The sequence below is a fragment of the Coregonus lavaretus genome (genome assembly GCF_964263955.1).
Source record: "Coregonus lavaretus genome assembly, chromosome: 29".
Lineage (NCBI taxonomy): Eukaryota > Metazoa > Chordata > Actinopteri > Salmoniformes > Salmonidae > Coregonus > Coregonus lavaretus.
In genome coordinates, this window is record NC_140016.1 from 35,753,892 (window position 1) to 35,780,963 (window position 27,072).

The 27,072-nt window shown below is 41.3% G+C and overlaps 1 protein-coding gene across 1 annotated transcript in view; it reads right to left on the bottom strand.

The window, feature by feature from the left end:
- diaph2 (diaphanous-related formin 2) overlaps positions 1-27,072 on the bottom strand; it is a 643,868-nt gene that overhangs the window by 210,877 nt on the left and 405,919 nt on the right. Inside the window, exons 23-24 of the mRNA XM_084147077.1 lie at positions 26,459-26,698; positions 404-533 (exon numbers count right to left, since the gene is read on the bottom strand). Coding sequence (XP_084003203.1) covers positions 404-533; positions 26,459-26,698 — 370 coding nt within the window. The remainder of the gene's footprint in view (positions 1-403; positions 534-26,458; positions 26,699-27,072) is intronic.

The following is a 27,072-nucleotide window of genomic DNA, read 5'->3' on the forward strand; positions in this document are numbered from 1 at the left end:
ATCAGTAAATGAAACAAGGCAGTAAATTGGTAAAGGTGACTTAACACCTAGAATGATTGCAGCTATGGAGTAAATTGCATGTTTGTCTAAAATATTTTGTGATTTGCTGTGAGAGTATACCATTTCAATAGGCAGAAATTGCTGGGTGGAATATATCTTGTTTGTTTAAACTATAGCTTACTGCCTTGCCTGGTCCAATAAGAACATTTTGCGATTCCGACATGCTAGTATGACCTTAGCAGAAAACAACACGTTTTTAATACTCTCTGACTTTGCAGTATATTGTACTGTACATCTATCTCTCATGTAAGAATATAATCTACTGTCTCAGGAGTGTCTGCCTAGTATTATGGTTCAACCAGTGATGCAGTGTCCATTATTTAAAAAGGACGGACTGGCTTACCTTTACTAGCACTCTCCACGTGTTCCAGCTCTTCAGGGAACCTCAGGATCTCTGGGTACTTCTCTTCACACTTTTCAGCCAGGAAGTGAAGAAGGGTTGTGTTTTGGTCGGACGACTTAGTGTCTCGAAGCTGAGAGAGAGGTGAAGTCATGGGTGAGTCACGGCATTAGTTGTTCTTATAATATATGCCATATAGTAACAACTTTTATCCCAATGCGACTGAAAACAGTGAGCACATACATTGTAGTATATTTGACCTGCTCTTACGAACTGAGCCACACAGGATCACAGAAAGTTCTTAGAACGTTACAGATGTAGGATCTTAATTTGAGCCAATTTGCTACAGCAGGAAAGTAATCCTGCAGCAACAGGAAATGTGAATTATTATGTGCATTATAGTTAATGGACATTTTTGTAGGGGTTGATATATACAGTCCGACATTTCAAAGTGGAAATTACAAACTTCAGAATACTTTTTAAACCTAAAATACAATACAAGTTTAACATTTATTGCATTGCAGGAAAGTTCTCCTGCAACAGGGTGATCAAAATAAGATCCTACATCTGTAGAAATGACCACAACAACAAAGGATCTGCATGAAACAACCAACCATACATAAACATACAGAGAATTGTCAGGGCAGGAGGGCATATGTATGTCTTTCAGGAACTACCTTTGACCTACTTTGCTTTTATCATATGACAGAGGCATATACAGAGGGCCTATATAGTACAGTTTGTTAGTGAAGGTCACATACATTTCATGCCCATGCATTAAGTAGACTTTAATTCAAACACAAGTGATTAAGACGCACAATAAAAAAACACACAACATATCAAACAGCACATCTGGATAAAAACATAGGAAAGGAAAAGAGAATATAATGTGCTACACTAGATTAATACAATTGGAGAGAAAAAGGCCAGTACAGTGACTGCCAGGAGCGTATTCTCCATTGTGGAGAACTGCACAAACCTTTCAGAAATTCCGCATGACCTTTCAATGATAGGTTTGTGGTGGAGAGCAGGGGCAAGCCAAATCACTTTCCTCCCCTCTTCCTCTCTTAAAACCTGTCCAATTTTAGAGCAATTGGCTCATTGATGCATTCATCCCTACATGTATTTTCTCGCTTGGTTCCCCCTCTCTACCAGATTATCTTTTATTTTCCCCTCACTCTACTTTGGGGGCAGACTGAATTAGTTTGGAAATTGCACTTCTGTCATACGGAGTAGGAGAGCTATGCTACCTTGTCTAGGAAATCACATTGGCTTTATTACACTGCCTTCAGAAAGTATTCACACCCCTTGACTTGTTCCACATTTTGTTGTGTTACAGCCTGAATTTAAAATTCATTCAATTTAGATTTTGTGTCACTGGCCTACACACAATACGCCATAACATCAAAGTGGAATTATGTTTTTTGAAATTTCTACAAATTAATTAAAAATGAAAAGGTGACATGTCTTGAGTCAATAAGTATTCAACCCCTTTGTTATGGCAAGCATAAATAAGTTCACAATTCTAACCTAATTGACAGAGTGAAAAGAAGGAAGCCTGTACAGAATAAAAACACTCCAAAACATGCATCCTGATTGCCACAAGGCACTAAATCAATACTGCAAAAAATGTGGCAAAGCAATTCCATTTTTGTCCTGAATACAAAGTGTTATGTTTGGGGCAAATCCAATACAACACATTACTGAGTACCACTCACCATTTTTTCAAGCATAGTGGTGGCTGCATCATGTATAGTTGTAATTATTATGGACTGGGGAGTTTTCAGGATAAAAAATAAATGGAATGGAGCAAAGCGCAGTCACAATCCTAGAGGAAAACCTAGTTCAGTCTGCTTTCCACCAGACACTGGGAGATTAATTCAACTTTCAGAAGGACAATAACCTAAAACACAATGCCAAATCTACAATGGAGTTGCTTACCGAGAAAACAATTAATGTTCCAGAGTGGCCGAGTTACAGTTTTGACTTAAACCTGCCTTAAAAGCTATGGCAAGACTGGAAAATGGTTGTCTAGGAATGATCAACAACCAATTTGACAGAGCTTGAATAATTCAAAAAATATATACAATGGGCAAATGTTGTACAATCAAGGTAGGCAAATCTCTTAGAAACACTTACAGCTACAATCGGCTGTAATTATTGCCAAAGGTGATTCTAACATTGATTGACTAAGGGGTGTGAACACTTATGTAAATGAGATATTTTTGTATGTCATGTTCAATACATTTGCAAAAATGTCTAAAAACATGTTTTCACTTTGACATTATGGGGTATTGTGTGTACACTGGCGAGAAAAAAACAAATATTTTATATATTTTTAGTTCAGGCTGTAACACAACAAAATGTGGAATAAGTCTAGGGTTATGTATACTTTCTGAAGTGACTAAGTGTGGGTCGGCACTTCAAAATAAAGAATATCACACATGACAGGCTATGTCAGACACACTGCACTACTGTTTACCTAGATTTCAGTTCCTTTGGCCATTCACAAATAGAATGGTAGAGAAATTGGTGAATAAAGCTATTAAAATGTAACTACACACAAACACAGTGTTGGTTCTACAGTTATGTATGTGTAGTTACATTAGGGTAACACAATTAAACCCTTTAAGGTAAATCCCTTATGGTTTGTAAAGTGTTACCGAATCTTACAACTATTGGATCATACCACAGTATTTACCCATGAATATACTATAATGTATGTGTACTGTACATATAAATATTTCAGCAGGACTGGGGAGGCAGGTTGGGGAGTTACCCACTGAGCAAAATCTGTCAGGCTGCATCTGAGCAGCATCAAATCATAGATCCACATGTCAGCGCAGCACTGCAGGGTGTTTTAACAACTCCTTGATACATAGCTTGTATTTATTTTTTACTTTGGTGCTGGAAAACAGGTTATTTATTCACCCTTTTTACTTATTTACTAAAGCTAATTGAAAGTTTTACTTAATTACATCTATTCATTACATTGGACCCACGTGTCAACCGCCCATAAAAACACATCATTGTTCCACAATGTTTCCCAGCATTAAGGTGTCAACAATGTAAAAAGTGCAACAGCAGATAACCTTTTCACGAATCTCGGGCACAAAGACTTTGAAAATGAATTGAAAAGAGATAATGCAGTGGTATAGTACAACAGGAAACAGGGGGGCATCTCTTCGACTCTAAATGTGTGACACCCCAGAGAGGTAGTCGACCAGACTGCACAACTCCCTAACTCCTTTTTTTGCGCTTCCCTCCCTCCCTCACAGAGATGGGAAGGAGAAAGTAGGGTCTGGAGGGAGACATTAGGCAGGGACACTGGGGTTGGCTTACCCCCCTCACCGGCTCAAACTGATTGTTTTCTGTCAATATTTGACTTCAGGATGGCTGGTTTGAGGGGGGAAAAGAGAGTGGTAGATACATTTATTTTTTTTATTTTTTTTTTACATTTTAGATTCACAAAAAAATATGTCTTCCATATCCCCAAGCTCAGCTCAGAAAGGCACATCAAATCTGAACCACCAGTGCAGCGGCAACAGCAACAGCTGTGATACAGTATTAACCTTCTTACGAAGAGCCATGCCAAACTCTCAAGATTCTGGCAGACCTCCCTGGGAACAAATGTCTTATGATTTAGATGTCATTGCAACATAAGGGTTACATTATCTTGATGTGTGGGGTAGCCAGTAGTTGACTAAGACAACAGGAAACCACATGATCATATGAGAGAGAGTAAATCCATTCCCATTCCAATTTATGTTTTCCCTTCTGCTTTTGTCTTAAAAATGATAATGTTTTGGACATCAGAGCAACCTTGAGGGAGTCTTATTTGAGTCAGAAAAATACAGTGGGGGAAAAAAAATATTTAGTCAGCCACCAATTGTGCAAGTTCTCCCACTTAAAAATATGAGAGAGGCCTGTAATTTTCATCATAGGTACACGTCAACTATGACAGACAAAATGAGGAGAAAAAAATCCAGAAAATCACATTGTAGGATTTTTAATGAATTTATTAGCAAATTATGCTGGAAAATAAGTATTTGGTCAATAACAAAAGTTTCTCAATACTTTGTTATATACCCTTTGTTGGCAATGACACAGGTCAAACGTTTTCTGTAAGTCTTCACAAGGTTTTCACACACTGTTGCTGGTATTTTGGCCCATTCCTCCATGCATATCTCCTCTAGAGCAGTGATGTTTTGGGGCTGTCGCTGGGCAACACGGACTTTCAACTCCCTCCAAAGATTTTCTATGGGGTTGAGATCTGGAGACTGGCTAGGCGACTCCAGGACCTTGAAATGCTTCTTACGAAGCCACTCCTTCGTTGCCTGGGCGGTGTGTTTGGGATCATTGTCATGCTGAAAGACCCAGCCACATTTCATCTTCAATGCCCTTGCTGATGGAAGGAGGTTTTCACTCAAAATCTCACGATACATGGCCCCATTCATTCTTTCCTTTACACGGATCAGTCGTCCTGGTCCCTTTGCAGAAAAATAGCCCCAAAGCATGATTTTTCCACCCTCATGCTTCACAGTAGGTATGGTGTTATTTGGATGCAACTAAGAATTCTTTGTCCTCCAAACACGACGAGTTGAGTTTTTACCAAAAAGTTATATTTTGGTTTCATCTGACCATATGACATTCTCCCAATCCTCTTCTGGATCATCCAAATGCACTCTAGCAAACTTCAGACGGGCCTGGACATGTACTGGCTTAAGCAGGGGGACACGTCTGGCACTGCAGGATTTGAGTCCCTGGCGGCGTAGTGTGTTACTGATGGTAGGCTTTTTTACTTTGGTCCCAGCTCTCTGCAGGTCATTCACTAGGTCCCCCTGTGTGGTTCTGGGATTTTTGCTCACCGTTCTTGTGATCATTTTGACCCCACGGGGTGAGATCTTGCGTGGAGCCCCAGATCGAGGGAGATTATCAGTGGTCTTGTATGTCTTCCATTTCCTAATAATTGCTCCCACAGTTGATTTCTTCAAACCAAGCTGCTTACCTATTGCAGATTCAGTCTTCCCAGCCTGGTGCAGGTCTACAATTTTGTTTCTGGTGTCCTTTGACAGCTCTTTGGTCTTGGCCATAGTGGAGTTTGGAGTGTGACTGTTTGAGGTTGTGGACAGGTGTCTTTTATACGGATAACAAGTTCAAACAGGTGCCATTAATACAGGTAACGAGTGGAGGACAGAGGAGCCTCTTAAAGAAGAAGTTACAGGTCTGTGAGAGCCAGAAATCTTGCTTGTTTGTAGATGACCAAATACTTATTTTCCACCATAATTTGCAAATAAATTCATAAAAAATCCTACAATGTGATTTTCTGGATTTTCTGTTCTCATTTTGTCTGTCATAGTTGACATGTACCTATGATGCAAATTACAGGCCTCTCTCATCTTTTTAAGTGGGAGAACTTGCACAATTGGTGGCTGACTAAATACTTTTTTCCCCCACTGTATGTTCATATGATAGGTAAGATATACAAAACCTTGCAGAGAGCATATCCAACTAACAATCTCTTAGAAAAATAATAAATAAAAAAACTAATAATAATTTTTACAAAAAACTATTGGAACCAATACTTCAAAGTAACTGACACAAGATTGAGGGAAAGTTGGAGCTTAACTAATAACATTACAGTTAACAAAAATGTACGCTTAATCCAGTATAAGATAATGTTTATAATTTATTATACAATTCACAAATTCTACAGCACAACAAGCAGAGTCATGTCTTAAGTGTACAACTAATAATAATCCATGCTTTCTGGGAATGCTATGAAGTCCAGAAGATGTGGGCGGAGCTAGAAAGTTGTCTGTCACAAGTATTACAATGTAAACATATTTTTAATCCGTCTGACTGCATATTTCAAGACATGACATATGTGGGTGTAGTGAAATACCCGATGGGTTGGACAATTCTCTTCTCATCACTCATCAAGAAAAATCATATACTAAAAATGTTGAAATCAATCAATCTGCCATCATTAACACAATGGAAAAATCTAATTATTTATTATTTAAATATTGAAAGTGCGTGGGCTACAGCGATAAACAAAATGGTGCAGTTTCAGGCCATGTGGCAAACAATAATGCAAACCAATCACTTTTATTTTATTGGTCACATACACATATTTAGCAGATGTTATCGTGGGTGTAGCGAAATGCTTGTGCTCCTAGCTCCAACAGTGCAGTACTATCTAACAATTCACAACTATACACACAAATCTAAAAGTAAAATAATGGAATTAAGAAATGTATACATATTAGGAAGAGCAATGTCAGAATCCAGATTATGTGTGTGTATATATATATATATATATATATATATATATATATATATATATATATATATATATATATATATATATATATATATATATATATATATATATATATACACACTCTTATCGAGAGCAACTTACATTACCAATTAGGGTTAAGTGTCTTGCTCAAGGGCACCTTTGCCAGATTTTTCACCTAGTCGGCTCGGCGATTCGAAACAGCAACATTTCAGTTCCGGCCCAACACTCTTAACCGCTAGGCTTCCTGCTGCCCCACTGACTGAGATTTTCCCCCAAGATACTTTTCCCTGGTAAAGAGTTACATTTGCCACCCAGCAGCAACTACTGTACATATTCGACATGGTTGAAACACACTATTACTCACATGTAGTCTGCACTATCCCTCCAGGAGATTCTTACTGCAAACTATGCATTGCAAAGTTGATGGCACATCCATTATACAAACAACATAAGTCATCTGAAACAAACATATTGCAGAGAACCATCAAAGTGCTGTGAAGTTCAAGATGGCTTCTCTAAAGGAAGTAGTTTCCAGCTCCTTCTACCCTCAACGCAGAGCTAGGGTGGATGTATGGTGGAGGAATGGGTGGGGCCACCTCCTTCCTCATGGAAGCCAGAGCTGAGTGGATGTGCACATGGAGCCTGTTCTCAAAGTCATAGCCAGCATAGTCATCCTTGGCCTGAAGCATCAGACTCAGGGCTGTCCAGTAAGACACAGCCCAACTCGTAGCAGGAGTGCTGCACATAGGAATTGTTCTGACGAGCCACCTCATCCCCGGCAGCCAGATGGAAGCACTGAATGGCTTCTTTGATGGTTGCCGAGACATCTGTGCATGTCACCAAGAAGCAGGTTTTTCAGGCCAGCAATTGAAATGTCATCTAGTTACTGCAAAACGTGGCTCATGATCTGCAGCTTAGAGGTGGAGCACTTAGGCAAGGCCTTCCACAGGTAAAGCCCCCCAATCACAGCCAGGACACAAAGCTCTCTGGATGGGGTGTGTTTCCTTAGCCTCTCTGCCCTCTTCATAGATAACTGTTCTATCTGATTGTTCTTCCTTTTGATAAGCTTATGCACATCTTTGAAGACAGTGGCAGCTCCCTCAAAATCTCCTGTTGCTCCCTGGGACACTTCAGTTAAGTAGGCATAGTAGCACTGGAACCAGAGTGGCTCAGTCGCCAGGCACTAAAAGGCCCTGTAGGTGTCACTGTACCTCAGCTCGATCATACTGCACCACCATATTTCATTCAAACACACATGCTGGATCTCCCTCTGGTCTGTAGCCAGCTCCAAGACATTTTGGAAGGACGTCAAGGCACTTTTGATCCAGCACTCCAGGCGCTGCACCCTGCCCTTGAAGAACATGAAGATGGAGGAGTTTGGGTATACAGACTCCTTTCTCTGGAAGATAGCCTTAGCCTCCATATATATACAGTCCATTCGGAAAGTATTCGGACCCCATTACTTTTTCCACATTTTGTTAAGTTACAGCCTTATTCTAAAATTGATTTTTTTTCTCCAAATCCCCTCATGAATCTAAACACAATACCCCATAATAACAAAGCAAAACATGGTACCAAATGTATTAAAAATAAAACACTGAACTATCACATTTACTTAAGTATTCAGACCCTTTACTCAGTACTTTGTTGAAACACCTTTGGCAGCGATTACAGCCACAAGTCTTCTTGGGTATGACACTACATGCTTGACACACCTGTATTTGGGGGAGTTTCTCCCATTCTTCTCTGCAGATCCTCTCAAGCTCTGTCAGGTTGGATGGGGAGTGTTGCTGTACAGCTATTTTCAGGTCTCTCCAGAGATGTTCAAGTATGGCCTCTGGCTGGGTCACTAGAGGACATTCAGAGACTTGTCCCGAAGCCACTCCTGTGTTGTATTTTCTGTGTGCTTAGGGTCGTTGTCCTGTTGGAAGGTAAACTTTCACCCCAGTCTGAGGTCCTGAGCGCCCTGGAGCAGGTTTTCATCAAGGATATCTCTGCACTTTGTCCTCACAGCATGATGTTGCCACCACCATGATTCACCATAGGGATGGTGTCAGGTTTCCTCCAGACATGACACTTGGCATTCAGGCCAAAGAGTTCAATCTTGGTTTCATCACACCAGAGAATTGTTTCTCACGGACTCAGGGACCTTCAATGCTGTATACATGTTTTTGTACCCTTCCGCAGATCTGTGCCTCGACACAATCCTGTCTCGGAGATCTACGAACAATTCCTTCGACCTCATGGCTTGATTTTTGCTTGGACATGCACTGTCAACTGTGGGACCGGAAAATTGAAAGTTTCTTCAAGTGCAGTCGCAAAACTGATGAAACTGAGTCTCATGAGGACCACCACAGGAAAGGAAGACCCAGAGTTACCTCTACTGCAGAGGATAAGTTCATTAGAGTTACCAGCCTTAGACATTGCAGCCCAAATAAATGCTTCATAGAGTTCAAGTAAAATACACATTTCAACATGAACCGTTCAGAGGAGACTGCGTGAATCAGGCCTTCATGGTTGAATTGCTGCAAAGAAACCCATACTGAAGCACACCAATAACAAGAGACTTGCTTGGGCCAAGAAACATGAGCAATGGACATTAGATTGGTGGAAATCTGTCCTTTGGTCTTAGGAGTTCAAATTTGAGATGCTTGTCTTTGTGAGACGCAGAGTAGGTGAACGGATGATCTCCACATGGGTGGTTCCCACAGTGAAGCATGGAGGAGGAGGTGTGATGGTGTGGGGGTGCTTTGCTGGTGACACTGTATGCAATTTATTTAGAAATCAAGGCAAACTTAACCAGCATGACTATCATTTGTTTTTCAACAGGACAATGACCCAACACACCTCCAGGCTGTGTAAGGGCTATTTGACCAAGAAGGAGAGTGATGGGGTGCTGCATCAGATGACCTTGCCTCCACAATCACCTGACCTCAACCCAATGGAGATAGTTTGGGATGAGTTGGACCGCAGAGTGAAGGAAAAGCAGCCAACAAGTGCTCAGCATATGTGGGAACTCCTTCAAGACTGTTGGAAAATAATTCCAGGTGAAGCTGGTTGAGAGAATGCCAAGAGTGTGCAAAGCTGTCATCAAGGCAAAGGGTGGCTAATTTGGATAATTTCAAATATATATATATATATATATATATATATATATATATATATATATATATATATATATATATATATATATATATATATATATATATATATATATATATATATATATATATATTTTGATTTGTTTAACAGTTTTTTGGTTACTACATGATTCCATATGTGTTATTTCATAGTTTTGATGTCTTCACTACTTTTCTACATATATATGTGATGGGAAGTATAGACATTATGGACAATATGTGGATATAATATTTAGTATATCTATATAATATGTAAGATATAATAGTATTTATACAGAAATAGTTGAATAGGATGGCATTGACTAGAATACAGTAAATACATATGAATAAAACAGTGTGTAAACATTATTAAAGTGACCAGTGTTCCATTATTAAAGTGACCAGTGTTCCATTATTAAAGTGACCAGTGATTCCATGTCTATGTTCATAGGGCAGCAGCCTCTAAGTTGAGTAACCGGGTGGTAGCCGGCTAGCGACAATGACTAAGTTCAGGGCAGGGTACTGGGTGGAGGCCGGCTAGTGATGGCTATTTACATTTACATTTTAGTCATTTAGCAGACACTCTTATCCAGAGTGACTTACAGTTAGTGAGTGCATACATTTTCATACTGGCCCCCCGTGGGAATCAAACCCACAACCCTGGTGTTGCAAGCGCCATGCTCTACCAACTGAGCTACACGGGACCATTTATTTAACAGTCTGATGGCGTGATCGGGTGCTGTAGGTGTCCTGGAGGGCAGGCAGTGTGCTCCCAGTGAGGCGTTGGGCAGACCGCACCACCCTCTGGAGAGCCCTGTGGTTGTGGCCGGTGCAGTTGCCATACCAGGCAGTGATACAGCCCGACAGGATGCTCTCAATGGTGGATCTGTAAAAGTTTGTGAGGGTCTTAGGGGCCAAGCCAAATTTCTTCAGCCTCCAGAGGTTGAAGAGGGGCTGTTGCGCCTTGTTCACCACACTGTCTGTATGGGTGGCCCATTTCACCTTCTCCACTGCAGCTCTGTCAACGTGGATGGGGGCATGCTCCCTCTGCTGTCTCCTGAAGTCCACGATCAGCTCCTTCATTTTGTTGACGTTGAGGGACATGCTATTTTCCTGGCACCACTCCGCCAGGGCCCTCACCTCCTCCCTGTAGGCTGTCTCATCATTGTTGGTAATCAGGCCTACTACTGTTGTGTCGTCTGCAAACTTGATGATTGAGTTGGAGGTGTGTGTGGCCATGCAGTCATGGGTGAACAGGGAGTACAGGAGGGGGCTGAGCACGCACCCTTGTGGGGCACCTGTGTTGAGGATCAGCGTAGTGGAGGTGTTGTTGCCTACCTTCACCACTTGGGGGCGGCCCGTCAGGAAGTCCAGGACCCAGTTGCACAGGGCGGGGTTCAGACCCAGGGCCCGAGCTTAATGATGAGCTTGGAGGGTACTATGGTGTTGAAGGCTGAGCTGTAGTCAATGCAAATCATTCATAGATAGGTATTCCTCTTGTCCAGATGGGATAGGGCAGTGTGCAGTTCGATGGCGATTGCATCGTCTGTGGATGTATTTGGGCGTTATGCAAATTCAAGGTAAGGTGGAGGTGATATAACTAGCCTCTCAAAGCACTTAATGATGGCAGAAGTGAGTGCTATGTGGCAATAGTCATTTAGTTCAGTTACCTTTGCTTTCTTGGGTACAGGAACAATGGTGGACATCTTGAAGCTAGTGGGGACAGCAGACTGTGATAGGGATATATTTAATATGTCCGTAAACACTCCAGTCATCTGGTCTGCACATGTTCTGAGGACGCGGCTAGGGATACTGTCTGGGCCGGCAGCCTTGCGATGGTTAACACACTTACAGTGGGAACAAAAAGTATTTAGTCAGCCACCAATTGTGGAAGTTCTCCCACTTAAAAAGATGAGAGAGGCCTGTAATCTGGAGACTGGCTAGGCCACTCCAGGACCTTGAAATGCTTCTTACGAAGCCACTCCTTCGTTGCCCGGGCGGTGTGTTTGGGATCATTGTCATGCTGAAAGACCCAGCCACGTTTCATCTTCAATGCCCTTGCTGATGGAAGGAGGTTTTCACTCGAAATCTCACGATACATGGCCCCATTCATTCTTTCCTTTACACGGATAAGTCGTCTTGGTCCCTTTGCAGAAAAACAGCCCCAAAGCATGATGTTTCCACAACCATGCTTCACAGTAGGTATGGTGTTCTTTGGATGCAACTCAGCATTCTTTGTACTCCAAACACGACGAGTTGAGTTTTTACCAAAAAGTTATATTTTGGTTTCATCTGACCATATGACATTCTCCCAATCCTCTTCTGGATCATCCAAATGCACTCTAGCAATGTCACACCCTGGCTCTGGGACTCATTATGTTGAGCCAGGGTGTGTTCATTCTATGTGTTCTGTTTCTATGTTGGGTGTTCTAGGTTGTTTATTTCTATGTTTGACTGAATGACTCCCAATCAGAGGCAACGAGTGTCAGCTGTGTGCTGGTTGTCTCTGATTGGGAGCCATATTTAACTGTCTGTGTTTCACTTTGTGTTTGTGGGTTTTTGTTCCGTGTTCGGTCATTGTCACTGAGGACTTCACGAGTCGTTTATTGTTTTGTTATTTCATGTGTATGCTTTAATTAAATAAAGCAAGTATGTTCGCAACTAACGCTGCGCTTTGGTCCACTCCTTCATACGACGTTCGTGACAAGCAAACTTCAGACTGGCCTGGATATGTACTGGCTTAAGCAGGGGGACACAGCAGGATTTGAGTCCCTGGCGGCGTAGTGTGTTACTGATTGTAGGCTTTGTTACTTTGGTCCCAGCTCTCTGCAGGTCATTCACTAGGTCCCCCCGTGTGGTTCTGGGATTTTTGCTCACCGTTCTTGTGATCATTTTGACCCCACGGGGTGAGATCTTGCGTGGAGCCCCAGATCGCGGGAGATTATCAGTGGTGTTGTATGTCTTCCATTTCCTAATAATTGCTCCCACAGTTGATTTCTTCAAACCAAGCTGCTTACCTATTGCAGATTCAGTCTTCCCAGCCTGGTGCAGGTCTACAATTTTGTTTCTGGTGTCCTTTGACAGCTCTTTGGTCTTGGCCATAGTGGAGTTTGGAGTGTGACTGTTTGAGGTTGTGGACAGGTGTATTTTATACTGATAACAAGTTCAAACAGGTGCCATTAATACAGGTAACGAGGGGAGGACAGAGGAGCCTCTTAAAGAAGAAGTTACAGGTCTGTGAGAGCCAGAAATATTGCTTGTTTGTAGTTGACTAAATACTTATTTTCCACCTTAATTTGCAAATAAATTCATAAAAAATCCTACAATGTGATTTTCTGGATTTTTTTTTCTCAATTTGTCTGTCATAGTTGACGTGTACCTATGATGAAAATTACAGGCATCTCTCATCTTTTTAAGTGGGAGAACATGCACAATTGGTGGCTGACTAAATACTTTTTTCCCCCACTGTAAATGTCTTACTCACGTCGGCCATGGAGAACAAGAGCCCACAGTCCTTGGGAGGGCATAATTGCACTGTTTGTATACGACCATATTCCCAGTCACCTTGCCGTGGTTAAATGCGGTGGTTCACATTTTCACAGCAGTCAGTGTATATGTCAATGTTATTCTCTGAGGCAACCCGGAACATATCCCAGTCTGTATGGACGGGGACAGTATATCTGGAGAGAGCCATGATTCTGTGAAACAGTGTATGTTACAGTCCCTGGAAGGAGATCCTCGCCCTGAGCTCGTCTACGTTATTTTCCAGTGACTGAACACTAGCGAGTAATATACTCAGAAGTGGTGGATGGTGTGCACTCCTCCTGAGTCGGACTAGAAGTCCACTCCGAATATCTTTTCTCCTCCGGCGGTGTCTTGGAACAACCTCTGGGATAAATTAAATTGCCTTGGGTGGTGCAATCAAAGGATCCAATGTGGGAAAGTCACATTTCTGGTCTGAATGCTGGTGAGTTACCGCCACTCTGATTTCCAAAAGTTATTTCCGGCTGTATGTAATAACACAAAACTAATTCTGGCCCAATAACATAAGAAACAACAAAACAAATAAATATATATATATAAAAAAATTTCCCTCACTGTATATATACTGCAAAGTTGCTTAGGAGCTAGACACAGAGCTGCCAGGTCTATCGGCACCATCTAGCATGCGGGTCTGGGTGGAGGAGGTGTAGTCGTTGTTTGTGTGTGTCTGTAAGATGTTGTTCGTGTGTGTATGTTTGTATTTAAAAAAAAAAAAAAAAAAAATTGGACTCATCATTGACAATGTACTTTTTTGATTCCTCATAATCACAACATAATGCAATATGGTGCTCATTTTAGCACTAAACAGCAGCAGATGTAGAAAAGGGCTGTTGGAAAACCTATCAAAGTCATTGGCAACATTCCCACCCCCTGCCACTGTCAGGGGCAAGATGGAAAAGGGAGTCTAAGCCGAGTTGATTACACATAATGCAATTGACCACTCTCCAGGACATAGACAATTACATGATTACAACAGACCAACCATGTGGTTCAGTTCACATTCTGACGTGTCGGGCCGTGATGAAAGGGCATACACATTGCCACTGATAGTCTAATGGTAATGGGTGTTAATGCAACAGCCCATTATGATTCTGCTCCGATAGTCATAGGAGCATCATGATGTGCACCACCATCAGCACACTTCCGTTCATCACACATTGGCCTCTAATAGCCGTATAAAGCTGCATGTTAACCCCACCAGCCCCAGTTCAACACCTGCTAAGAGTGCTAAATACTTATTATTCAGGCTATTTCTGTTCAAGCAGCCTATCCCTATGTTCTCCCTCTTACACAATCCCTCTCTTCTCTTTAGCTCTCTTCACTTCTCTTCTCTTGTTTTTTCTCTTTTTCCCAATTTGCTGATAGATCCCTACTTTGTGAGGCAAACCAATGTCGTCCTAGCTCTAATGATCAAGGATTACTTGGAACGATATGCACGGTGAGGGGAATCATTCATCATGGTGCTATGCAAACAATGGCCTCATGCTAATCGGAGCACGTCTCAGGCAGATAATTAACTATTCAAAGGGCTCTGAGTGATCAATAAAGTATTTAGCCTGGATGAGGCCTTTGTATCCTTTTCAAAGTGGAGGGAGAGATCTGCGGGATTACAATGCAATTGTTCCCAGGGAAAAATGAATTGTGGCGAAAATCCAAACTCCAAAAGCCGGGGGGGGTGGATTGATATAATATGTATATGATTCCCTATAATATGGAAGGCATCAGGAACACACCAGTGCAGACATCAAAACAAGGCCAACCACTTGGTGCTGGGGGAACGTAGCATTACCCAAATCCTAATGGTGTGGGATGCAGCGTTCTGCTGCACCCCACACTCAGCCACTGGGTTGTTTACCATTCACTGCCTAAGTGCACACACACACACACACACACACACACCCACCCACCCACCCACCCACCCACCCACACACACACGCACGCACGCAAGCACACACACACACACAAACACATAGTAAGCAACAGTATATGCATAAAGATAACACACTTTAAAGGCTTTCGCTATTTCCATAAAAATGTCAGGTCTGTCCTGACGACCTCGGCAGGTTTAGTGCACGCCTGTCTTCTCTGGTTTCCACAGCTATCACACCCAGAACAATTTAGGGCTTTGCATCGGCTAGGTCTTTGAACAACAAATAATGCCTTATATGTCTAGTACACTCCAATTTTCTGAAGTAAATACAAAATACTATTTTTTCCTGAAGAACCCAAACAGTACATTCTGAAAATGAAAGAACATTGTCAGCAAACACACTTGCCAAGCCTCTAGCTTGAGTTATCATGAACACTCCAGCAGATATATGAGTAGAAGGCAAGTCTTGGCATTACTCTTACCAAGATATTTTCAAAATTGTTAGATAACAACATTCCATTACATTATACTGGGTTACATTATATAACATGTATTATATAAATATGAGAAAATGTAGTGTTGGAAAGAAGAGGTAAGACATGTTGATTGATCTTTGTTTCCATTGCGTTGGATATAGATCCTTCTGTAGATGCATGAGCAAATTAAATATATGACAATGACTCATCAAAAATCCAAAATCATTCTTATGCTGCAATGTATTTTAGGGTCTTTCATGATTTGTGGGTGTCTTGGGTCAGTGAAACACTGTCAAACTCAATAGAAAGAGTAAACGTTACAGCACTATGCAATTAGGTCCTGGAGGGCCTAAACACTTCTGCTGTTTGTTTCTGATAGTTCATTGCACTGAACTGGTGTCCCAGGTCTAAATCTGTCCCTGAAAATAATGAAAACCAGAAGACTAACTAGCCTCGAGGGACAGATTTGAATAGCTTTACAACATATTATGTCCATCCAAACCCCTTACACCCTATACATTCCTATATTGTAGCTGCCATCTCAACACACCCACCGACACTGTTTATAGAGGCCTCGTTGTTGCGTATGGCTGCATATGTATCCCCCACATAATGACAACATATTTTCCTGCTCCTCATCACCAGCAAACTGTCTCCAGAAATTAATTCAGGAATATTACTAGCTATTTACAGCCCAGGTCATTAAAGTATTTTCATATCCGTGGAGTCGCAGCATTAAATAATGGTTTGGTACCTTGAAAAGCACAAGGAAGCTGACAGCATTCCTACTGATGCTGAAATATTTAAGAGGCAGTTATTATGGCCTACTTGACTCGTTGGGTTGCTAATGACAATGGGGCTAATGGTAAAGAAGTGAACGTGAAATGAGCGAGGGAAGGAGAAAAAAAAAACACACATTGAGCTGGTGGTAATTTGACATCTTATAAGTTCATTCTACATGGATAATGAAAATACTGCCAATAGTTTTTGTGAAATGCTGTACTTCTACCTATTTCTGTCTCTGGAATGACTGCCACCCCAACTAGATTCTGATTCTTCTCTGGCTTATCGACAGTTGTCCCGCACACAAACAAGATGCCCTGGGTTGGCATAGTGGGTGGTAATTGGCTAAGCAGATGCCTATTGCCCAATGATAAATCATCCTGTCATATTACTGTACCAGCATAGGGCCTGGGCACACAGTGGTTTGTGAGAATGACATACAGTACACACACACACACACACACACACACACACACACACACACACACACACACACACACACACACACACACACACACACACACACACACACACACACACACACACACACACACACACACACACACACACACACACACACACACACACACACTGGGACATGTTAAAGGAGCAACATGTAGTCCTAAATTAAAACACAGCTGTGTATTAAATGTAGCAAAGACCTGAGTCCCCCCAGCTAAACTGTGGATACACCAGTCTTTAGAAAATAAAAGAAAGGAGGATGTGTATAAGGAGTCTGGAAAGAAAAACTGTGCCAGCTAAATGTGTATGTGTGTGTATGTGTCTGTGTGTCTATGCCAACGTCTCCAATTCAGTGCATAAGAAACTCCATATTCATTCCACACTGTGATTGCCATGCTGCTGGAACTGCATGCTGGGAGAGCTAATTAGCGCAACCCACCTCTGCGTGCCCATGCCGGCAATATCCTCACCATACAGACGCCACAGTCAGCCATGCCTACATAACACACACACACACACATCCACACACTCACACACAAATGTGAGCACAAACACTGACACAAACACTCACACAAACCCACACACAATCATATTCAAACAATCATGCACGCACACGTGCACACAAATGTGAGCACAAACACTCAGACATACACACAAAACAATTACACACACACACACACACACACACACATGCACAAACACACTTTCATTTGATGAGGATCAATCATCTGCTCACACAGATATGATAATTGCAATTTAATTTCATGAATTTCAAATTTTAATTGGTTTATTGTTATACCCCAAAATGTCATTACCACATGCAAGTTCGCATCTGTGCTCTTCTCATCTGCTACCTCAGATCAGCAGTGTGCGGTGAAAAAATGGAACTTACTTAACTAGGAACCAGAGAGTAGTACATTTCCTAGAACATTTTCAAGGTATGGGCCCAGTGAATTATACAATCTAACAGCCCTCTACATAATCAAACATCTGCCTCAACAGATAATACAGTGAATTCACACATATATTGGTTATTGTTAACATATACATATGGTTATGCATCTGCTTGTAATTTACTGAAATAACAACGGCAGTGCAAATACAAACTAAAGCACAAACTAGTATCCACACTGTACTGCACTGGCTCAGATATTTTTTCATATTGTTCTTTCCAGCAAGGTTCCAGCAACTATGATGGATGCGTAAGTAGGCTAGCCCCGTACAGCTTGGTTTGGCTCAGTAGTGTGAAAAGGGCACAATAATCAACAACTTCTCAGATAGCTAGTGGATTCCAGTTCCCATCACATTGCTGTGTTGTGAATATCTGCCATCTTGGCTATTTTTCATAATTTCCGTTAACAATATAAAGAGGTGTCCTGACTCTTTAACCTTGGGCCAATGCAGGGCTGCAGGGCTAGGGCGGAGGAGGCAAGAGAGCCACTGACATCTATTGAGTACAGTGAAGTTCACTCCCTTTAAGTGGTGAAACCCTGTGGTTTCTGGCAGTCATTAAGTTTATTAGGGCTGGGCAATATGGCCAAAATATCATATCACAGTATTTGCTTAATGAGTAGGGCGTGACCCTAGGGTAGCAACACATACATTCTAAGTCATGTCAATGGGTCTTTCTCCATTCTGATTGTTTAATACTGTTCAATTCCACTTCAACCAAAAATAGATTTCAGCATTTTCATCAATTTCAGCATTTACTGCACTCATTTGAGATCATTTCCACACTGCCACGTAGGGCTGCATGGTATGGGCAAATAATCTAGGCCTTATTTTTAACCAAACATTTCAATTGCAATTTGACTTGTGATTTAGAGCAAAACATTTGGGTGAACTGTTGGAATCATGGAAATATAATGATTATACTAATTCTATAGTTAGATTATAACAGTGTGATTTTCTGGATTTTTGTTTTAGATTACGTCTCTCACAGTTGAAGTGTACCTATGATAAACATTACAGACCTCTACATGCTTTGTAAGTAGGAAAACCTGCAAATTCGGCAGTGTATCAAATACTTGTTCTCCCCACTGTATTTACGTGAATTGCACCATACAAAACAGATGGGCCAAATGTGTTTCTTCATTATGTTACCGACATTCTATGTGAGGGGTGTTTATTTAAATGGGATATGGGATATCACTTTGAGTTCCCGTGTAGCTCAGTTGGTAGAGTGTGGCATTTGCAACGCCAGGGTTGTGGATTCGATTCCCACGGGGGGCCAGTATGAAAATAAATAAATAAATGTATGCACTCACTAACTGTAAGTTGCTCTGGATAAGAGCGTCTGCTAAATGACTAAAATGTAAAAATGTGAGTTAACATTACACCAAGTCCCTGACTAGTTAGTGTACTCGTTCTATCACACTTAGCATTCCGAGACGCGAGCCAAGATATCGGCTGCCTGTATGATAATGACAATCCGTCGAGATGTTGAAGGGAAATATATAAATAAAGGAACAATTAACTAATAAAAAGACAAAAAGTGGCAATGGGAATATAGATCCCTCACGCCAACAGAAGGATTGTCAAACCCTTATTGCTCAATTTAACTTTCGCCAAAGGAGTTCTACAGCCAGGCTCGTTTCAATAAAAGTTTACTGTACAGATCTTGGCTCGCATGTAATTTGTGTATTCCTGGTTGAGGAGGGAGCAAAGGTGTGTGTGTGTGAGAGTGTGTACGTGCTCATGTATGCAAGTGTGTGTGTGTCAGTGAAGGCTCTGGGAATAATGGCAGTGGGGCTGAGTGACCGTTGGCAATTTTTGGAGCTTGTTGAGTGACAGTGGCAGGGAGCCTGGACTCCAGCGACAGACGGTGGTAGTAATCTCAGACCTCAACACACTGCCTAAGCCCGGGATTGTTTTGGGAGAGTGACAAGAGAAAATCATTGAGTCCCCAGGCTACACCCCTGGCTATGGCCAGGTTTTTAGAGGTGGAGAGGTGGAGATGGGATGGTGGATATTGAACAGTACAGTCGTGGTCAAAAGTTTTGAGAATGACACAAATACTAATTTTCACAAAGTCTGCTGCCTCAGTTTTGATGATGGCAATTTGTATATACTCCAGAATGAAGAGTGATCAGATGAATTGCAATGAATTGCAAAGTCCCTCTTTGCCATGAAAATGAACTTAATCCCCAAAAAACATTTCCACTGCATTTCAGCCCTGCCACAAAATGACCAGCTGACATTATGTCAGTGGTTCTCTCGTTAACACAGGTGATAGTGTTGATGAGGACAAGGCTGGAGATCACTCTGTCATGCTGATTGAGTTACAATAACAGACTGGAAGCTTTAAAAGGAGGGTGGTGCTTGAAATCATTGTTCTTCCTCTGTTAACCATGGTTACCTGCAAGGAAACACGTGCCATCATCATTGCTTTGCACAAAAAGGGCTTCACAGGCAAGGATATTGCTGCTAGTAAGATTGCACCTAAATCAACCATTTATCGGATCATCAATAACTTCAAGGAGAGAGGATAAATTGTTGTGAAGAAGGTGTCAGGGCGCCCAAGAAAGTCCAGCAAGTGCCAGGACCATCTCCTAAAGTTGATTCAGCTGCGGGATCGGGGCACCACCAGTGCAGAGCTTGCTCAGGAATGGCAGGAGTGAGTGCATTTGCACGCACATTGAGGCAAAGACTTTTGGAGGATGGCCTGGTGTCAAGAAGGGCAGCAAAGAAGCCACTTCTCTCCAGGAAAAACATCAGGGACAGACTTATAGTCTGCAAAAGGTACAGGGATTGGACTGCTAAGGACTGGGGTAAGGTCATTTTCTTTGATGAATCCCCTTTCTGATTGTTTGGGGCATCCGGAAAACACCATGTCCGGAGAAGACAAGGTGAGTGCTACCATCAGTCCTGTGTCATGCCAACAGTAAAGCATCCTGAGACCATTCATGTGTGGGGTTGCTTCTCAGCCAAGGGAGTGGGCTCACTCACAATTTTGCCTAAGAACACAGCCATGAATAAAGAATGGTACCAACACATCCTCCGAGAGCAACTTCTCCCAACCATCCAAGAACAGTTTGGTGACGAACAATGCCTTTTCCAGCATGATGGAACACCATGCCATAAGGCAAAAGTGATAACTAAGTGGCTCGGGGAAAAAAACATCAACATTTTGGGTCCATGGCCAGGAAACTCCCCAGACCTTAATATCATTGAGAACTTGTGGTCAATCCTCAAGAGGCGGGTGGACAAACAAAACCCCACAAATTCTGACAAACTCCAAGCATTGATTATGCAAGAATGGGCTGCCATCAGTCAGGATGTGGCCCAGAAGTTAATTGACAGCATGCCAGGGTGGATTGCAGAGGTCTTGAAAAAGAAGGGTCAACACTGCAAATATTGACTCTTTGCATAAACTTAATGTAATTGTCAATAAAAGTATTTGACACTTATGGAATGCTTGTAATTATACTTCATTATAACAAAGTAACATCTGACAAAAATATCTCATAACACTGAAGCAGCAAACTTTGTGAAGACCAATACTTGTGTCATTCTCAAAACTTTTGACCACGACTGTAGATGTTGTCAAAGAACAATATATTTACTCCAAGAACAAAAACTGAATCGGAATTATGTTTATTATTGATTATGTTGTGAGAAACATTTGTCAATCAAAACTATTGTTATAAATTATAGGGACATCTTCTGTCAAAGTATGTGAATTGCAAAAGAAACACAATGATAGCTAAAACAAGAGGAATTACTTTTTTCTCTAGGTTTCTAAAATGAACTGAATCTGGTATAAGGAGGGAGGGCAGATCATAATGAATTGATATCATTCTTCACTACTCAACAATTCTGAGATGATAATGTATAAAACATCACACGAGGAAGTACTAGTTGGATCTCAATATATTATCATTCTCATTATACTGGTAAGCAACATAAGGCAACATATGAGTTTTTGAATCAACACTTTTCTACGATGAAACAAAAAAGAAAATCTGCATTTTTATTTCCATTCAGTGCCCTTAATAAACCCTTGATGATAAAATACAGAGGAACCTCCTCATAATTAAAACATAGTGATACAACAGCCATGGTTGTTCAGAGAGCACCCTCCCACTAACTCATCTCCACACAGAGTCTATAGCTCGTATATTAAGATGAATGATGTATATGCTGGGTCCCCAAAGGGTGAGAAAAGAACACAGCTTTAATGAACTTAATGTCTAATTTAAAGCCCTTTTCTTTCTCACAGCTTTGAAAGCTGCCCCGACCGAACGGTAAGGCTTCTCCCCGCGCGGTTTCACTTTATTTGAAGTTGCTGTAATCTGTGTGTGCATTCCTCTGAGTCTACCTTTCCTGAAAGATGTCAAATCTCTTCCACAGAACTGACTTTTTGTGAGAAGTTGATGACAAGAAGCCAAGGAGCCAAGAATCCAAAGCAGTTCAGGCTAAAGTTTTATGCTTTTTTTTCCTCTCTTTGATTCTTTTCATTCTTTTTCTCAACAAGACTAAAGTTAACTGAAACTTTAAACAGCCTGGATGGCCTTAGTGTCCCAAGCAAGAAGATGACCAGGGTCGGGAAGCAACATAATTTCCAAATACAAAAACGACAGATAAAACTTTGCTTACATTATTCCACCGATCAAACATACATGAAGAAAGTTCCTCTCCATTGATATAACATCTATGAAAACACAGAACTGTGCTATCATCTCGTCATGAACGGCGGTTATGATAATAGCCGTCGCCATTAATGTTTCTCCAGATGTTTTACAAGTGGTAATTTTCGATAATGTACCTTTTTTCAAGGACACAAGTAAGTTCTAGGACCGGGAACGTGACTTTCAGTTTAAAGTCAAACATTCAAATATCTTCTCAAAGTGATAGCCTGTTCTGTTTAACTTAAGCTGTGGGCGACCATTTCAAGTAATTATATGCCTGGAGAGTTTTCTTTTACCTCAGTAAGTCAGTGATAAAACAGACACTGTTCAACAATTATGAGTAATTACACGCCAGCTGTTTCTAACTTCACAGTCAACATGTTTAAATAAAAAATAAATAAAAAAATGAGCGCGTCCACTGTCTCACGACTTCCTTTTGAAGACGAGGTGGATTATCCATCTTCTGAAGATGTTCTCTACACATACATCACTGTTGTGTGTAACTGATATCCTGCCATCTGAAAAAAACGACAGGAATACACACACTCATCAAGCAAATCCTTCATGTTGTGAGGGGGGAAAAGTGCATATTAAAGTGCATTCAGTGCACAATAATGCCTTGCGTTAACCTTCTCCTCACCTCCACACCCTATACTCAGCTGACTCATATAACCGACCTTTATCACTGCCCCTTGTAAAAACTGAAGCCAATATCGAGGTTGCTGCATTGGCTCCAGCATAGGCCCCTGGGGGACTCAGTGTCTGTGTCCCTCCGCCTTAGCAGGGACAGAAGGGATGGTCTGGGAGGGTCACAGGGTCAGCTCTTGCACTTTGCCTGCACAACCTCCCTGATGAGGCCATTAGATAGCCGGGAGGCCATTTAGTTGATTGACCTGAGTTGAGAATGTGGACATTTTCTTCCCTGTCCATCAATAATGTGCTAATCAGCCTCCTGGGGTTAGGCCGGTCTCCACACACCAGACACTTCACTCTGATTCAGCCCCGGCCTTCAGGGAGACCAAAGTGATGCTGGGGCTGCGTACCAATTGGCACCACATTCCCTATTTAGTGCACTATATTTGACCAGGGCCCATAAGGCTATGATCAAAAGTAGTGCACTATGTAGGAATTAGTATGCATTTGAGACACACTGTCACACCCTGGCTCTGGGGACTATGTTATGTTGAGCCAGGGTGTGTAAGTCTATGTTTTGTATATCTATGTTGGCCTGAGTGACTCCCAATCAGAGGCAACAAGTGTCAGCTGGTTGTCTCTGATTGGGAGCCATATTTAACTATCGGTCTTTTCACTTTGTGTTGTGGTTTCTTGTTCCTTTTGGTTTGTGTATCGAAGGACTTCACGTTTCGTTCATTGTTTTGATCGTGTGATCTAGTAATAAATATAACTATGTTCACCCGCAACGCTGCACCTTGGTCCTCTCTGTTCGACGAGCGTGACACACACACTGGCTTTTCAACGCTAACAGTCACATGTATTGCATCATGCCACTCTTTATCAGGTAATGAGTCCGCTAGTTGTATTATTAGTAAAGGCTATTATTTCTATTCATTTTTCTTTTGGGTGTGTTTTAGAAGCTTCTTACTGGCCTCCACAAATAAGCCAAATTATAGATAATAATATGTTTTGTCAGAAGCATGTGACTGACTAAAATGGATATAAAACTTGTTTTGTAATTATGGATGTGAACCATTTCAAATCAAATTAATGTTGAATTCAATTTATTTCATATTTCATTATGTTTAACTTGGTCCTATGATTATGATGTGCATGTAATGTACAAAACAAATGTATATGCCATAATTTAATGTTTATGAGTCTTCCGCAACTGTTGCATTGCTATACTGGATGTCATTAATTAAAACAAACATTGATTAAATATCACATCTGAGAATATATGGATGGGATCACTTCATAGTCTGTGTCAAATTGTGTTTCTCTACCTAAGGGCCATTTGGGTAACTTATGTCTTGCAAGGACGCACCACAAAACCCATCAGCAAGTGTAGCGTGAAGTTGCCCCATGACAATGAAATCTAATTAAAGTTTATTGGTTGCATACACAGATTTGCAGATGTTATCACTGGTGCAGTGAAATGCTTGTTTTTCTAGCTCCAACAGTGCAGTAGTAATACCTAGCATTACAAAACAATAGGTACATCATCCAAAAAGTGAAAAGAAAGAAATTAAGAAATATCAGAACAAGCATTGACTACCATTCAAAAGTTTGGGGTCACTTAGAAATGTCCTTGTTTAAAAAATAAATAAATAAATAAATGTGTCTATCAAAATAACATCAAATTGATCAGAAATACAGTGTAGACATTGTTAATGTTGTCAATGGCTATTGTAGCTGGAAACTGCTGATTATTAATGAAATATCTACATAGGCGTACAGAGGCCCATTATCAGCAACTATCAGTCCTGTGTTCCAATGGCACGTTGTGTTTGCTAATCCAACGTAAAACTCCAAATAATGCACACTGAGCAGAATTAGGCCGATACCCGCTAATTATCAAAATCCAGAAAAAAGCCGTTACATTTTACAACCACCTAAAATAAAGTGATTCCCAAACCTTCCATAACAAAGCCATCACCTACAGATAGATGAACCTGGAGAAGAGACCCCTTAGCAAGCTGGTCCTGGGGCTCTGTTCACAAACACAAACAGAGCCCAAAGAACCCCAGGACAGCAACACAATTAGACCCAACCAAATCATAAGAAAACAAAAAAGATAATTACTTGACACATTGGAAAGAATTTTAAAAAAAACAGAGCAAACTAGAATGCAATTTGGCCTTAAACAGAGAGTACACAGTGGCAGAATACCTGACCACTGTGATTGACCCAACATTAAGGAAATATTTGACTATGTACAGACTCAGCGAGTATAGCCTTGCTATTGAGAAAGGCCACCGTAGGCAGACCTGGCTCTCAAGAGAAGACCGGCTATGTGCACACTGCCCACAAAATGAAGTGGAAACTGAGCTGCACTTCCTAACTTCCTGCCAAATGTATGACCATATTAGAGACAACTACTTCCCTCAGATTACACAGACCCACAAATAATTTGAAAACAAATCCAATTTGGATAAACTCCCATATCTACTGGGTGAAATACCAGTGTGCCATCACAGCAGCAAGATTTGTGACCTGTTTCACTTTTCTTTATTATCTATTTAATTTGGCAATGAGAGAGAGAGAGAGAGAGAGAGAGAGAGAGAGAGAGAGAGAGAGAGAGAGAGAGAGAGAGAGAGAGAGAGAGAGAGAGAGAGAGAGAGAGAGAGAGAGAGAGAGAGAGAGAGAGAGAGAGAGAGAGAGAGAGAGAGAGAGAGAGAGAGAGAGAGAGAGAGAGAGAGAGAGAGAGAGAGAGAGAGAGAGAGAGAGAGAGAGAGAGAGAGAGAGAGAGAGAGAGAGAGCACAATGTGCAATCACAGCAGCAATATTTGTGGCCCATTGCCAGGAGAAAAGGGCAATGAGTGAACCACTCAAACAACATTGTATATACCACCAATATTTATCTGTTTATTTATCTTCTCACACTATTCGTACTACAACTATTTGCACATTGCTAAAACACTGTACATAGCTGATAATATAACACTTGAAATGTCTATCTTTTTGAGTGCATTGTTTACTGTTCATTTTAAATAGTTTTTTTGTTGATGTTGTTCAATTTGTTTATTGTTTATTTCACTTGCTTTGGCAATGTAAACATATGTTTCCCATGCCAATAAAGCCCCTTTGAAATTTATTTGGAAAGAAAGAGAGAGAGACAAACAGAGACAGTGAGACAAAAGTAAGCCTGAAAGGGGCGAGGTCGAACTCATGCAGTCCTTGCAGCACCTACCTTGCAGAGGAAGCTGATGTTGAAGCCGAAGGTCTGGGCGTTCCGGGAGCCGGCATTCATGTAGTTGCCCACCAGCAGCACCATCTCCAGCAGCTTGCTGAAGCTGTCACTCTTCTTCACCTCCTCACAGGCAAACGTCACGTTCATGATGTCTGGCCGGATGTTGTTCACCTGCTCCTCGAAGGTCAGTTTGAAGAGGATGCCGTTGAGGCGCGAACGCAGCAGCTTCACAGAGCTCATCTAGAGGAAAACACAACAATATTTGGTTATGAATAGTTTAAAGTTTAGGAAGCGTATGTAGTGTTTATGAAAGCTCTACGATCTTTATAAGTTATATGTTGTTTAATGTGTGGCCTACGAGGCCATGTAGAGCTCTACTGCAAATGTATACAAAATAAACTTAGTGTGAAATATGACATTGTCTCCAGGTAAGTACATTGCGTTCAACTTTTTGTAAAGATTCACTAATTGAAATATATCTTGTCTGGCTTTCTAGACTAGAAGGAAGTCCCTTCCTCAACTATGGCATGAATCACATCTGATAACATTAACAAGTAGTGATGGCCCACTGAACAATATCTAGGCTCAAGCAAGACCAGGCAGCTGCACTTTCA